General features: G+C 40.5%; 1 protein-coding gene across 6 annotated transcripts in view; it reads left to right on the top strand.

The window, feature by feature from the left end:
* The window catches only part of CBFA2T2 (CBFA2/RUNX1 partner transcriptional co-repressor 2), a 117591-nt gene that overhangs the window by 98436 nt on the left and 3551 nt on the right, over nt 1-15604 (top strand). For 5 of the 6 annotated variants that reach the window (XM_006271336.4, XM_059733255.1, XM_059733254.1 and 2 more), the window contains exons 5-10: nt 2027-2208; nt 2742-2995; nt 3732-3817; nt 6514-6709; nt 10293-10361; nt 11467-11657. In XM_006271336.4, coding sequence (XP_006271398.1) covers nt 2027-2208; nt 2742-2995; nt 3732-3817; nt 6514-6709; nt 10293-10361; nt 11467-11657 — 978 coding nt within the window. The remainder of the gene's footprint in view (nt 1-2026; nt 2209-2741; nt 2996-3731; nt 3818-6513; nt 6710-10292; nt 10362-11466; nt 11658-15604) is intronic. The other variant, XM_019482335.2, reaches the window with a different exon arrangement.

The raw sequence follows: 15604 nt of genomic DNA, 5'->3' as shown, positions 1-15604 counted from the left end.
ATCATGCCAGGCAGTTGGAGCAGGTGGAAACCAGCCAGGAGCTGGAGCCACAGCCCCGCATGCTGAGGCAGGAGCCACCCGGCTGAAGCTTCCTGCCCACTCAGAGTGGCACAACAGGGGCAGGAGTGGGAGGAGGAGTGGTTGCTGGAGGTGAGGGGAGCGGAGCAGCACCTGGCCAGCTGTAGCTGCTCTGGGAACAGCCCTGCCGGAAGCTGCGTGCACTGGCCAGGGCCCGGAGCTGGAGAGACTGTTCTGCTCGCCTTGACTCTATCTGTAGCTCCCCTTTCTGCTTCTGCCCCTGTTGCACCACTCCATGTGGGCGGAGGGGGGAAGCTTCAGCCAGGCGGTTCCTGCCCCAGCAGATGGGCTCCAGCTGTTGGCTGCCTTTCACCTGTTCCACCTGCCTGTAGGTGGCTGGTCATTGCGCAGAGCGGGTGGAAGGCAGCTGGAGCCAGAGCCCCACATGCTGAGGCAGGAGCCATACAGCTGAGTCTCCCTCCCCACCCACCCCCCTCCCCCCAAGTGGCACAGCAGGAAGAGGAGCCACAGCTGGAGGTGAGGGAAGCACAGCAACCACTGGCTGGCTGCAGCCACACCAGGAACAGTGCCCCCAGAAGCTACGCACACTGGTTGGGGCCTGGGCCAGCAGGTGCAGGCATGAGTGCAGCACACCATGGAGGCAGCTGTAGACTGGATTCAGTCAGTTGGTGGGCCAGATCTGGCCCACAGGCCATATTCTGCCCACCCCTAGTCTAGAAAATAAACTAGTTGTGACCCAGTATGACAAGCGTCGGTGGAAATTATAACTTGACCATGGGCATCCTGACAAGGTCTGAATTTCCAAATACCATATTTACCCAACTTTGAATTTCAGATGCTTTCCCAATAAGTAGATTCTATACAAGGAAACTATAAAATTGTTATAATTTTTTATGTATATAATCTAATTAGGCTGCAGGGGGATCAGGGGGTCGCTGAGGCAGAGGTTGAGGGGGCAGGCATAGGTAAAAGGAGGCAGGGGATTGTGAGGGGGAGGTCAGGTTCCCCCACCCCCATCTCCACCTCACGGTTGTCCCCATGCTCTCTCCACCTAGCGAGCCCTTCCTCCACCAAACAAGCTTGGAACAGGCAGTGGCTCAGCTTCAGCCCCAATCCCAGGGCCAAATATGGAGCTGAGCTGGTGCCTGCCCTGGGCTGGTATTCAAATCTAAGATGAAGCTGTCTTTTTTACTGTAGTGTCTGGGGGAAAAACTTGTCTTTGATTTGAATAAATATGGTACATTTCTCACACGATTCATATTTCCCTCACTGCTTATTTCCAAGTATCAGAATTTATTTCTTATTTACTCCATAGTACTTTCTGCAAATGAATTGGACATGTTTTGACCAGAAGACATAGGAGTACCTAGAGAAGCGATCTTCTGCAGTTTTAAAGAAATTATGGATTGCAGCAAAAAAAAAAAAAAAAAAAATCAATAAGTGTAATTTAATTTTGAATCCTCTCTGCTTTGGAGAAGTGCTAAAGGTATAAAACCTATGCTAAATGTTTATATAGCAGTCTGGGATAGCCCAATCAATATATATTAGGGTATATATCACAGACCACATAATAGCCCACTGTATCTAGTTATGTGTTTAAAAAAAAAAACAAAAAACAACCAAACAAACAAAGCAGAGCTCATCTGTTGACTTGATCAAGTCTCACTTCCAAATTTAAGTCTTCAAAATGATTAAGGTGATGGAAGCACAGAAAGATCCTTGTGTAACTTATTTTTATTAGGAAACAAATTTTAGGCCATCTCTAGGTCTCATGAGAACAGTTGTCTTTACATAACTATATATTACCTCTACAAACAGTTTCAGGACCTTTCTTATGAACAGCAAGATTCATTACTGAAGAGGTAATGCTGATTTAAGCCAGAGGTTATAGTCATGGTATCTTGACCAGTAACTGGAGTTGAACCATAGTCTAGGTCCAGCATTCTTGACCTTACAGACTGAAGCTGAACTGCCTCTTGCTTTCTAGGCCAACCTTCCACTGCTGCAGAGGGAGCTGCTGCATTGTGCCCGAGCTGCCAAGCAAACACCATCCCAGTACCTGGCCCAGCATGAGCACATTCTTCTCAACACAAACACCACATCCCCAGCTGACTCCTCTGAGCTGCTGATTGAGGTGAATGGAAATGGAAAAAGACACAGTCCAGACAGGTAAAGGGAACTGCATATTCTGTTCAGCTCCTCACCTGTCAACCTGTTACCAGAACAACTTGCCCCAACATAGCTCTATCCAATCTGAAATATTCTGTGCGTGGGAGGCTGCAGCTCGTGAGATTTACTTTCCAGGTTGCTGTACTATCCAGGAGAATCTCTGGGAGAGTGACTTGTGAGCTGAAAGCTGTAGTTTCTTCTTCAGGCTGACCAGATGGCTGCTTCCTAAAGTTTTTTGGGGGGAATGGCACACACAGGGTGTGTGGTAGGGTGTTCTGGTGGATGTTCTGGAAGTCAGCAAAGCTTCTGCATCAGAAGTTGTTTTCAGTCTTTCCTAGTCCTGTTTTGACTCCTTACAAAGGAAGTGCTCAGAGTTTAGAGAACAGCAACTAGAAGTTCCTTTGAAATAATTCTAGAAAAACAAAAAAATTATTGGAAACCAAAATTTCTTGCTTCAAAACCCGAGATCTTTCCATTCTTGAACTTGTCGTCTTTCTGCTGACAGACACCTGCCTCTCTTGGTTTGTTTGTAGAAGAGAAGACAGTAGTTTTGAGAGAGATCCACTGCCATCTGAGCCTCCTGCCAAGAGAGTGTGCACCATTAGTCCGGCTCCTCGGCACAGTCCCGCTCTGACCCTTCCACTCATGACTTCTGCTGGGCAGTTCCACCCAACCCCACCTCCTCTTCAACACTACACCTTGGAAGACATTGCAACTTCCCATCTTTACAGAGACCCCAGCAAGATGCTTGAGCACAGGGATATGCGTGACAGACACAGCGGTCTTGGTAAAAAACAAAACAAAACACATTCCCCCTTTGTTTTGTAATATCTGACACATGAGGATTCTTTTGGAGTTGTCCGTTATATTAAATGGCACACCTGGGCAGCATATAGTAGCGTATTTCTATTTCTAATCCTCCAAGAAAAAAAGTGTATTTTCCAGAAAGATTTTTCTGTAAGGAAATCCATCTTTGAGGGCCTATATTTTAGATGTCCCTTTCTCACAACTGTTTGAAATACAGTGTAAGTGGAGCTGTTTGCAGCCATTCTAGTTGTGCCTTTCCAGTTTGGGGACTAAGGGGAAATTTTGTTATACAAGAACCAGCTCCTCAAGATGAACAAATCCAAAATAGCAGCTAGAACTTTTATCTCCTGCACGAGAGCAAGTACAGGCTCCAAATACTTTTCAGCTAGGCCAGCTCCTTTTTGCCTGGGTTTGTTTGGCAGTAAATACATTCATTTAAATTTTAATTTCTATTGTGTTCAGAAAATAAAAATATGTTGGGATAGGATTTTTAAAAGCAAAAAAGGGCTCCTGTGTCATAATGTTTTGCTACCATTTGAGATGTCTGCATGACTTCTTAGACACATTTGAAAATTCACCCTTCTGTTGTTGAAATACATTTTATTAGAAGTAGTATTTAACCCTTACACTGTGGTACTACTCAGAGGTCACAACTAGGTTGTCTCATAAATGAACTAATCCTGTCTGATCATCATTCTGGCTGTAATTCATAACAGGTTTGAATGGAGGCTATCAGGATGAGCTGGTGGACCACCGGTTAACAGAGAGAGAGTGGGCTGATGAGTGGAAGCATCTTGATCATGTAAGGAATGGGAGTGGAATTCTTTTGGGTATGCAACAGCCAAGCTCCTCCCCCTCTCTCACAGTCATAGCTGCTATGTTTTATATGATTCTGGTATGAATCTGATGTTTCCTAAGTGGCCCATTTTTATGAATGATCTGGGCAGTGGACAGTAGATATGGCAGGCATAACCTGTTACAGAAGCTGGTGCACATATCCCAGGCATTATTTACCTAGGGTCAGTAGAAAGTAAGGAGGATGTAAGTTTGCCATTCCTTATTTCCAGTTTTTTTCCTGATCTTTATGATTCCTGTAGTTCTTATTAATTCTTCTGCAGTCTTCTCTTATTCAGTGCAGACAGAGAAAGTGCCTGAAATGCTTCTCCTTATATAGTGTTTCAGGATTGGGTTTGACTAACGCTCATCCTTCCCCTCTGCACTGCGCTGAAGCCTGTAGTGTTAGGAAGCAGTGGTTAGTGCTCCTTGAGTGCTGCCCATGCCATTTAAATAGAAAATCTGAAAATTATTCTTATAAATCTAGGTCTTCTCTGTAACAGGGTTGGCCACAGGTATAAAGCCGTGTGCCTTACTACATTTCTGTATGTAATGAGCATTATCTTTTAATATACTGTGTGGCAGCAGCAAGAAATCTCAACATTGCACCTTTACTACCACCCATGGCTGCCCAGTCCAGCCAGTTTGCCCTAACATTTTACCTGCCAAGCATGGGCTAAAATACAGCTAAGACCCCAGCATTTTTCCATTCTATACAAGTGTGCATTTGGCACAAGCATCTGTTGAGAAGAGGCCTTAAGGCTAAATAGTAGAGTTTTACAGAACTATGCGTAGAATGTCTCATGACTCATACTTGTTCCATCACAGTCTGCTCTGTCTAGGAGTCATCACTATGATATATGAATAGTACTATTCAATAATCAGGTTCACACTTGCATGGGCACTAAAATTCCTATTGTATTTAAACGGTGCCACTAATTTGTTCCTAACAAAGCTCTGATTACTTGTAATAGCTGGGTTTGGGCTAAAGTATGCAAATGGCTTTGTTTTTATGAAGGCAATTGAAAGAGCATTCTGCAAGGAAGAAAAGAGCAGGAGGTAAAATATTTTATGGACACTACAGAGCAATGTAAGAGAATTGTAACAGTTCCATCTAATTATAAAAAATGAATATTTTTAATGTAGCATTTAGCAGAAATGTGGCACGCTGCCTCCTTGGTTCTTTTTGTAAACCAAGGTCTGATAATACATGTGCCCACGTGGCACAGACTTGTGCGTGTGTGACAGCTGTCATGTTGGCTTGCATATGTGGTATTGAAATTGGGATCTTGAGAACATCAGCTGCTATGGCTTGACTTAAAGAGCAAACACAGGGCTGTAAAAGGTTTGTGTATTGGGTAGATTAAGCACTTGAGAGTTGTCCTGTAACATATATTCACCACAGAGGAGCAAATACCCATGTGCATCAAAACATGCATGTCATCTTTGAATAGGCTACTACCTGTACTAGTGCAGTTAGTAACAAATGCACCTGGAATATTAATTGGGGCCAATGTCTGAAGGTGTTAGCATGTATAAGTGGAATACAATTTAAAAGGTGTGTAAAAATACTGGCATTTTAGTAAATTTTATGTACAAAGTATTGAGTAAATTCTTATGTAATTTTTTACAAATAAAGGCTGGGTAGAGGCCTAACTGAAAGTTTAACCCCAAATGCTGCCCTTTATGAGATTCTGCAAAAGCAATGAAAAATTGTCAAACAATTTCAAATATTTGCATAGAAAATACTCTATGGCATATCATCTAGGTAGTTTGGGATACAGTCATATGATAAAAGAGAGAGAAACATTTGAAGAAAGTAAATGAATCCTAAATTACAGCAAGTAAATGAATCCTGTCCATAATTAGGATATGCCAGTTTATCAGCAGCTATGCATTCCTTCTGCTAGAAAAATCCATGGGAAGCACCATGCTCTCCCTTGCTTCTGTGGTGATAGCATGTTGATCCAGAATTCTAAAAACAGCCTGCTCCCACTTAATCCTTTCAGGTATATTTTTATAAGTATTAGGACTTCATCCTTTTGTATGTTTGATATGAAATAGGCAGAACTTGTATGGCCACAAGAAAGTTCTGCTTTGCAAAGTAGTGGCTTAATAAAAATTGGCATGGAAAAAACCAAATACCCGCCCCCCCCCCCCCCCCCCCGTTATTTTTAAAGTACAGCTTGGTTTATTTATATTTATATAAATAAATATCAATATGATTTATTTATATTTTATATACCCCTTTCATATATATATAAAAATAAACTTTTTCTGCAGCAGCAGTGGATTTGAATTCAGTGGCCCAAAATATCCCTTTTAGTCATAAGTACTGTGCTCCTAGGAACCCACCATCGTGGATCTGAAGATGGTACTGCATAACCTATTTGAATAATACTATATCAAAAGTAATGAGGCAATCACAGTCAACATAAAATTATACTCTTCTTTATTTTTTTTCCCTGGAATTTTTGAATTTCTGCTCTTCTCCTCACATGCAACTGATGCCACAAGTTCTACATGAACAGAGTGGTTTAGTTGCTGGGAAAGTAAATTCTCATTTTGGCAGCTCGCACTAAGAAAATATTCTCTAATATGAAGGAAAACAAATAAAGTTGTCTTTCCCCAGTTCTGAATATCCATCCTTCCATCCGCACGCAGGCATTGAATTGCATCATGGAAATGGTGGAGAAAACTAGGCGCTCCATGGCAGTTCTGCGACGTTGTCAAGAGGCTGACCGGGAGGAGCTGAACTACTGGAAAAGGCGTTATAGTGAGACTGCAGACACACGGAAGGGTGGGAGTGAACTCATCTCAAGGCAACAGAGTCCTGGGAGCTCCGACTCCATCAGCAGCGGTAAGAGGCAGCGGCAAATGGTGCTGTGTTGTACTGTGACCAAAATTGTAGGGGTTGCTTGCTGGTCACTAGAGTCTATGGTTCTATAGCAACATCCTTCAGATGTGGAGAAGTGACCAAACCTAAAGTTAAAATGTAACCCTTTGGTTCATCAGATGTCTGATCTAAAAACTGCATAGTAACACTGAAAGCAGAGTAGACAAAAATCAGTAATTAAAAAAAGATTTTTAAATGTGAATACAGTTTTCCTTTTTAAAAATAAAACTATTTCAATTCACGTAAAAGCATGAAAAACCTTTATTCAGGTTTAAACTGACTATAACTACTGAAATACATTAATCAGACATTTAATTTACGTTTGCCGCTAAAGTTTTTTTTTTAAGGAAGTCAGACCACAAATCTAGTGGAACTCACTGGCTAAACAAACACCTGAAACCAGAGTTTGTTGAAATGCTAAACCATCTTTGGATATTAGTAGCTGTTTCTGCAGGTGCAGGGAGTATCTTTTTTTTTCCATCTCCTGTTTATTTATCTCAGGGCTGCACACCCTTTCCCCCCCTTGCCTCCTCACCCTCCACTGCTGCACCATACTGCAGACTCCCCTGGTGCTGGGGGCTCTGCTGCCCTGCCACCTGTGCTGGGAACAGGAAGTGAAAGCTGAGGGAAGGGGATCCTAGAGACACAACAGCCTGGTAAGAGCTTGGGGCTGCATATTAACTGTTTGTTGACTGCATGCAGCCTGCAGCTGCTAGTTAGGCCTGACTTAGGTAGTTTAATTGAATGACCTGTTCATTCACAATTGGGAAACTAATTAGAAGATGCAAAAGCAGAAAAGCTAATTTTCCTCTTCCAATCTATGAAGAAAGAGAAGAAGTTTCAGAAAATGAAATCAACTAGTTCTAAAATTTTGAAAGTTTTGGGGCCTACAGATGATTTTTCCTTTATTAAGTAAAACAATTAGTTTGAAGTGCAAAAAAGGTTTTGATAAACTCACTGATTTCCTTCCACAAAAAGCACACTTATGATACCTTTTATTTAACTAATAAAATCATTTTGAAATGCTTATATGTGTATTTGCATTGAACTCCATTTTCCATTTAAATACAGCTTAATACAAACCATGAATGAAAAATGAATCCTCTTCCAAGAAATAAGAAATGTGGTGTTTGTCATAATAATACATTTAAAAATTAAGAATCTGAATATATTTATGTTAAACAATATAGCCTCTTAAATACTGTGCATGTATGCATCCTTCCACCTAGCAAAATAGTGTACCAAATTTAGTGTCCAGACTATATTTAATTGTAAATCATGTTTTAATAGCTTACAATGAATGAAACAGTCTTCTTGGAAAATTACTAACAGGTACAAAGGCAAAACAAGACTAAAAATGATTATTCAGATCTTATGGGCTGATTTTAAAACCTGATTATAAATCCATGTTTAATTTACTTGATTTAAATTTAATTAACCCTTCTTGCAAGGCAGATTCAGATGGTATCATATGCCTTGAAACGCATGTGATAGCGAGTGAATGAAAAGAACTAAAAATAGTGTGTATACTTTGAAACTGAAAGGGATTTTCCAGACTAGACTTTGCTCTACTTTTGTCATATAATCTACAAGTTGATAGCTGAATATCTGCGTGATTTTTGCATTCTGGTTGCATCCCAGATAATAGTGCATGTTCTCTTCTCTTCTTTAGATCTAAAATATAGGAAACTATTTTCACTTTAATTTTTTAGAAACTGACAAAGAACTTGATTTGTTTTTTGAGGCAAATTTTCATTATTCAGAAATCCTTCTACACTGAATCCATTTAAAGTAATGATGAAAGTACGGCCCAGTATTTGGGCGCACTTCATAATTCAGAAGTACTGTCTTTAACGGCATACCAAGGATTCTTTTTGAAAGTATGTTTGGTATATTAAAAAATGGGGTTATCTGTTTGTCTCCCAAATTCCAGATCAAATAGGTTCAACTTTATTTTAAAAATTTCTCTTGCTTTTGTCTTTATATTTCACTGCCTTCCAGACTCACAGGGGCTCTGAAAGTCAAGCAGATTCTTTCCTTTTTTTTTCTTTGCCATTGACAATAACAGTTCTATACACAAAATTTCTGCTTTTTGACACCTGTGCAGTTTTGTTGCTTCAGTGGTGTTATACAGATTTTACTGCCAGGAGTTCAGCCTAAATAGTCCTATGGATAGAGCAAGAGGAACAAAACTAGGCAACCTCCCTCCTTTAAATTACTCTGTATGGCTAACTGCAGTATAAAAACCAGTGAGAACTTATCCTACTGCCTTTCAATACTGTTATAACTGGAGAGCAGACCTGTTAAGTACAGTAGATTACATTGAACATGCTCACATTTTAGAGGAGAACAGTGGTTTAAGGCAGGTCAAGGCCATAAATATAGCTACAGTACCAAGGTATTAAAATTTACTTAAAATGAGGTATCTTGTTGATCTGTTTTCTCTTTATGGGCCAAAATGTTGAGTTCTGTAATTTCAATGCTTTTAAGCCAGAGGGTGCAGTTAGATTAGAAACCTCAATCAGTGAAATAAATTTAATTATTTAGAGTATGTCCTCCAATGATTTATAAGAATTTGAGAAAAAAAAATTCTATGAAATTGTCCCTCTTCCATTACTTTCCATTACCTTTTGTCTATTTTTATTTCTCTGATCTCAGTTAGATGTTCATTAGAAAATTGTTTAAGTACCAGAAAAGGATTTGAATAAAAGCCAAAGTACTGGATTGCTAAATACTTAGTGTATTTGATCACGCATTTGCATTAGGAACTATTGAGCATGGGAGCTAGGGGTACAGCTTCTAAATCAGAACTTCCTTGGCCTTAAGTGCTGGGGGTTCTGAGTGAAAGAGGAACAGTGGGAAAAACCTGGATCATACCCAGTTCACTCTCCATTTCAGCATCTGCTCTCTGCCACTGTGTAACACAGGATACTAGGTAAGATGTACCTAGAGTCTGACCCACTAAACAGCTGTTCTTATGTTCTTGTTCATGACATCAAATAAAAGCATACTTTACTAGCAACTATCACTTTTGATCTCACCAGGTTTGTTCTAGTATTTAGTTTTGTACACCTATATCTTTAAAAGATCCCAAAGTATGTTTATATATCAGTTAAAGTCTTTGAATTGCCTTTGGGCTCCTTGTGAATGAAATGTGCTATATTTGATGCAAGACATTCTTAATATAGATTGATGTTCAGAATCACTGGACAGTGTAGATGTTTGGAAGATACTTTATACTAATACACTATATTTAAAAATATCAGAAGATGGAAATGGAATGTGCTGTGCAATGAATTATGCAGGACACTAATTAAAAGATGTAATTTATCATCTAGCCATTTGATGAATGTGCTTAGCTGAAGATTTTCCCTTTTGCTTGCTTTTGATTTTCCCTGTTAACCCTGCCTATTGTTGCTTTAGCTAGGTGTATAGATATTGTTAACGGACTCATAGCTTTCCTGAGGGGTTTAATGTAGCTCTTAAGAAACTTCATTCCCAGAGAGAAGATGCTACTGATCCTTAAATCCCTCTCTTGTTTCAACAGATTCCCTGCGGGAGTTCAGCAGCAGGTCGGGGACAGGCTATGTCACTGAAGAGATATGGAAAAAAGCTGGTAAGTATTTATGGATGTTCACTTAATAGATTTGCCTTGAGGTAAGTGAATGACACATGACACAACAAAGAGCCCAATGAAATAGAGCAGTTGTAGAAAAATGCCATGAATGTGCAGTTCCTTGTTGGCTGTTACATGCTAGACTGGAGTTCATAAAATCATAGAAAATTAGTCAGGTGAGACCTCAGGAGGTCATCTAGTCCAACCCCCTGCTCAAAGCAGGACCATCCCCAACTAGATCATTCTAGCAAAAGCTGTCAAGCCAGGCCTTAAAAACCCCCAAGGATGGAGATTTTGCTACCTTTCTAAGTAACCTGTTATAGTGCTTCATAACCCTACTAGTGAGAGAATTTTTCCTAATATCCAACTTAAACCTCCCTTGCTGCAACTTGACCTAAGCATAAACTTGATGTGCTTGTACATTTTGGAAATTATCATGACACATACCTACCCAGAAAGGGAAATGTATGGTGCCATTGCAGACACACATTTTTGCAACTTGAGAAAATGCGAGTTTGAACTTGCAGTGCCCTATACCTGAATATGCCAGTTTTGAATAATAAATGCGGGAAACTCATTGCAGCACAGCTTTATTTAAACTAGCCTCAGTTCTTCTGTTTCTTGTGCCTTCAATCTGCTTAGTTTTCTGGCATCTCTTTTTGCATTCTCTTGCTTTTTCTCCTGCCTTGATTTACAGCAATATATTGATTCACAGCAGCTCCTCTTGATAAGCTACTAACCAAACATAGTTAACATCTGGAGGGCAGTTGCTAAGGTGCACAGAACCAGTTGGTTGGTTTAGTAAGGTTCCTAGTGGTCAGACTTATCATAGTGCCAACTGTCTTGATTGCTAATTGCACTTCTATGGAAGCAGCCTCAGTTGACCAACCTTCCTTTTCTTAAGGTGACATTTCCAGGTCATGCTGAGGTACACTGACACAGGACACTGTTCTTATCTGCTTGTCTCCTCAGTATGTCTGATCCAAAATTAAACAATTGGGAATCGCTTCCATCCTAGAGATTTTTCCTTCCTATCTGCAGTCTCTTCCCTCCAAAGCTTGTTTCGCTTGAGAAGCTGGTTGACAAGGTTGTTGTTTCCTTCCAGAAGAAGCTGTGAATGAGGTGAAGCGCCAAGCCATGTCTGAGGTACAGAAAGCTGTTGCTGAGGCCGAGCAGAAAGCATTTGAAATGATTGCATCTGAGAGGGCTCGAATGGAGCAAACCATTGCAGATGCAAAGCGCCAGGCTACAGAGGATGCTTTCCTGGTAATAAATGAGCAGGAAGAATCTACGGAGGTGAGGAGCTAAAGTAGGCTTGGGACCACCGGGGCATGTTCTCGGGTGAGAGATTCAAAGGTACAGAAAATGGATTGGGCCCTGAAATGTCATTGGTCTCTTTAAAAACCTCATCTGGTCAACAAATAATAAACTGATCTACAGTACTGGAGTCTAACAAGAGTTTTGCCAGTGACTTTGACTGTAGTTTTAATCTAGAAATAATGGGCATTTTTGCACTTGGAAGGACCGCAGCACTGGGCACTTTGAAAAGTGCCTGGCGCTGCATCGCTTACAGTTGTATAAGCAGCAAAATGCACATCAGCGCTGAGAAAATGGCGCCGGTGCACTTTTGAACTAAAACACCTCCCAAGCGGCAGATCTCCGATGCATCACGTCATGAAAAGGTACACGTATAAATGCCCAATTGCTTTTGATGTGCTCTGAAATGTGTATAGGTGGCCACCTATTTATCTGTTGAAAGACAAGATCTAAAAGGATCATCATGAATTGCAGACCTTACTATATCTACTATAGAGTTGCTTCAGATTTATGCAGGTATAAGCAAAAGGAAAATGAGGCCCATCAAATAGTTCTGCTCCACTTTTCTCAGCCTACAACTAGTCTTAAGCAACTAATTTGTTTTAGACTCTGCAGGAGTCTGTGTGAGGGAGTTATTTTGTATTTTACAAATTGGTTTGTATTTTAAATCAGTTTAAAATCCTCCAGCATTCCAATTTGATTCCTCACTTTGTTCCAAATGAATATTCAGAATGACACACCTCATTATTTAATAGTTGATCCTGGCATCCATCTGTCTGGACAGACCACTGTGGTGACTATCATCTTGGCTACGGGACTGTGCATTGTCTTTTAAAACACGTGCTATACGGCAGATAAACTGCACGCACAAAGTGTCAATAATATTATCTTTAGTCAGATCCACAAAATCTAATGGAGCCTCAACAATCTTGAGCAACTTAGTGTGAAATTTTAATTCATGATGATCCTTCCTGGACCAAAGAAACACAAATTACACCCAGCAGAATATTTGCCTATTTTATAGAGTGCATTTTGATTCTGCCAATGAGAGATAGAACTGGGAGAAATGACAAGGAAAAAAATTGTTTTAGAAATTATTTCTAACCTCAGCCACTAAACACCTAATATTATTAACATGGAAATTTGGTTCTTATAATTTTAAAATTTTATTTTCAGTAAAACAGATAGTTTGGTTAATTCCTTTTCCTAATTTTTATGTACCATGACAGTGCCACCACATTAAAAGCAGGACTAACGTAATGGTTTCACCAGTATTTCTCCACCACTGGTAACAGCTCCAGTCCTTCCCAGTATTCAGCTGATTGGTTACCTTAGATTCCTCTCTCTCCTCTAAACCCCTCTTCCCTCCCCAACATTAAGGCTTTTACCAAATGATCTGCCCAGGATTTTTTCTAATGCTAATTACTTACCCCTTTATTTCCCTTCTGTGATAGGTCCCTTGAAGCATTTTGTGCACAATGATAATCAGGGAGATTTGAATGCAAATGCACAGAGGTAATGGAGGGCAGATAGTAATTTTATGTTGAAAATTGAGATCCATACAAGTCATCTTAAAGATAAAAACAAAGCTACGTTTCAGAGATGCATGTTTTTTTAAAGAAGAATTTTGATATGTTTTTCCCTAAAGTACTGTATATCTTAATAAATGAAGTGGATTTGTGATGAGGAGAGTTTAGAAAGTGAAGGTTGAACGGCAGGTTGCAAGTACAAACTCTTTGATTGCCTGAAAGGTCAGAGAGAAAGGAACTATGCTTCTCTTACCAGTTTTGTGAAATAATAGATGCTGAATTAGATTTCTGGAACTCTTGTTCTTCCAAAGGTTTTCAAAGCATTTTGCAAGCTCTAGCGTGAGCATGTTGGTGTGTCCTTCTGCTTTATTTCCTGCCCGCATTGCCCCAGTTGCTATTAGGCTTCTGGAGCATTTCCACATTTGTGTTTCTGACTCGTTTTGGTTCTGTAATTTCCACGGGAGGATCTAATGACATCCTGTCTGTGGGCTAGCAGGTTTCCTCCTTGTTCTTTGCTAGGTGCTTAGTTCATGTGAAACGATGATTGTTTGGGAGAGAATAATATGACCTTCATCTCCTTGTTCCTTGGAGTGTTGTATAGTTCAAAACACTTCTTTCCTGTGATCATGCTGTGGCTCTACGTGGAGAGACTGGGCTGGAAAATCGTATCTGAGTATAATGTACCAGGAGCTCTGAAGAGGCTTGTTATGATAGCTTTCTGTAGTGGCGTCAGGGATCTCACTGTTGATCTTCAGAAAACCTTCTTGGCTGCTTCTGAAAAATGGGGATGTGGCCAAACTTCACTCATTAACTCAGATTCCTCCATTGTAAATGGCTGGGTATGGCCAGACCTATTGTAAATAATGTATCACCGTTGAATGGCACCGCTTGCCCAGTTCTCAAGGAGTCTTTATTATGGAAGGAGCTATACAAATATTCAGTGCCATTAAGAAAAGAAACTAAAAGAACTTAATATAAATATATTTCCAAGCTAAACCTATGAAGGAAAGATATAGCAAACATCTGAAGTGAGCAGGTAGAAAGACTGGAAGGAGGTACTTAGGGAGGTACAGAAGTTGAAATTAAGAAAAGGATTTCTAGTTGAAATATTGAGGCATATATTTTCTGAGTGAAATGTGTTAGATTGTGCAGTGTTCTCCATGGAAGTGGTGAGAGCACCCTGAGGTGATGCATTTAAAACTAGATTGTTGAGGGTGAGGGCACGTCTACACATGCATTAATGCACTTTTAGTAAAGCACGTTAAATTTATTACCTCTAATATGAGGTATTAAATAAATGTGCAGTAGGTTGTACTAATGCTTAGTAGCGCAAGTGCATGCTTTTTAGGTGACAATACACAGTAGCCTATTCTACTGTGCATTAGCTTATTAGCATGGTTTTATATGCACCACTTGAATGTGCAGTAGAATAGGGTACTGTTCATTAAAGCGCACATGTAGACACGCCTACAGGGACTTACCCAGGTGAATCTTTCTCTCTCTAACTTCTGTGTTGCTTCTGTGGTGTGTATTATTCGTTAAGCAACATTTAAACACTAGAGTCACTCCAGTTTATTCTGTAATTCATTAAATATGGATTAAAAACAAACTGGTTTTGGCAGAAATGTTAAGCTGTGACCCAGTTTCTCAAGAGTTACTGCAGACTTCAGTGGATTTTTTTTTCACATTCTGCCTCTCCTGGAAGATAGATTAATCTCCAGTACATGCTGACTCTAGAGCAATTCCAGGACCAACTAGCTGGCTTTGGCTCTTTGCTACAAGCCAGCAAAAAATATTGCCAAGGGGTTTGAGGTGCAAATCTGCTGGGCTGCCAGAGCTCTTATTAACCTGTACCTTGCCATATTTTACAAGTGGCTGTCTTGCACAGGACATCTCAACGGGCTGCTTTCCCGGTCTCTTAGCTGCTTTTTGTTGAAGTGGCAGAAATGAGGAGGTCAATGAAATATGTTTTCTTGGGCGGGATTAGAGTGAGGCACACGGAAAGCTGCTTTTCCACAATAGACTTTGTTCTTCCAGTATGCCTTTGCTAATGCAGAAGTCCAGCTGCAGAAAGCTAATCCTCCAACTCCGCTTCTGTGACCAGCTGCAGTCAGAGCTCCCAGTTTTGGCCTCCTGCCCTTGTGGTCATAACAAACCAGTCTCACATGGTAAGCCTGCCAGCTGACACATCTTCCAGTGTCCAAAGATGTTTTGTTCATCTTCCAGATCAGGCTCCCACACTCCGGGAATGGTTTCTCCTGGCGGGCAGGCTTTCAAGTGAGCCTTTTCTTTTCCAAATTAGTTTGTTCCAATCTCTTATGCAGCTAAGCAGGGGACTAGGCAAATATTGCATGGATTGGGCTGATAGGGAAACATTGCTGCTTAGACCAGGAAATG

This window comes from Alligator mississippiensis, chromosome 9, assembly GCF_030867095.1.
Source record: "Alligator mississippiensis isolate rAllMis1 chromosome 9, rAllMis1, whole genome shotgun sequence".
NCBI lineage: Eukaryota > Metazoa > Chordata > Crocodylia > Alligatoridae > Alligator > Alligator mississippiensis.
Note: the sequence above shows the minus strand (reverse complement) of the source record. Positions and strands in the feature narration are given on the sequence as shown.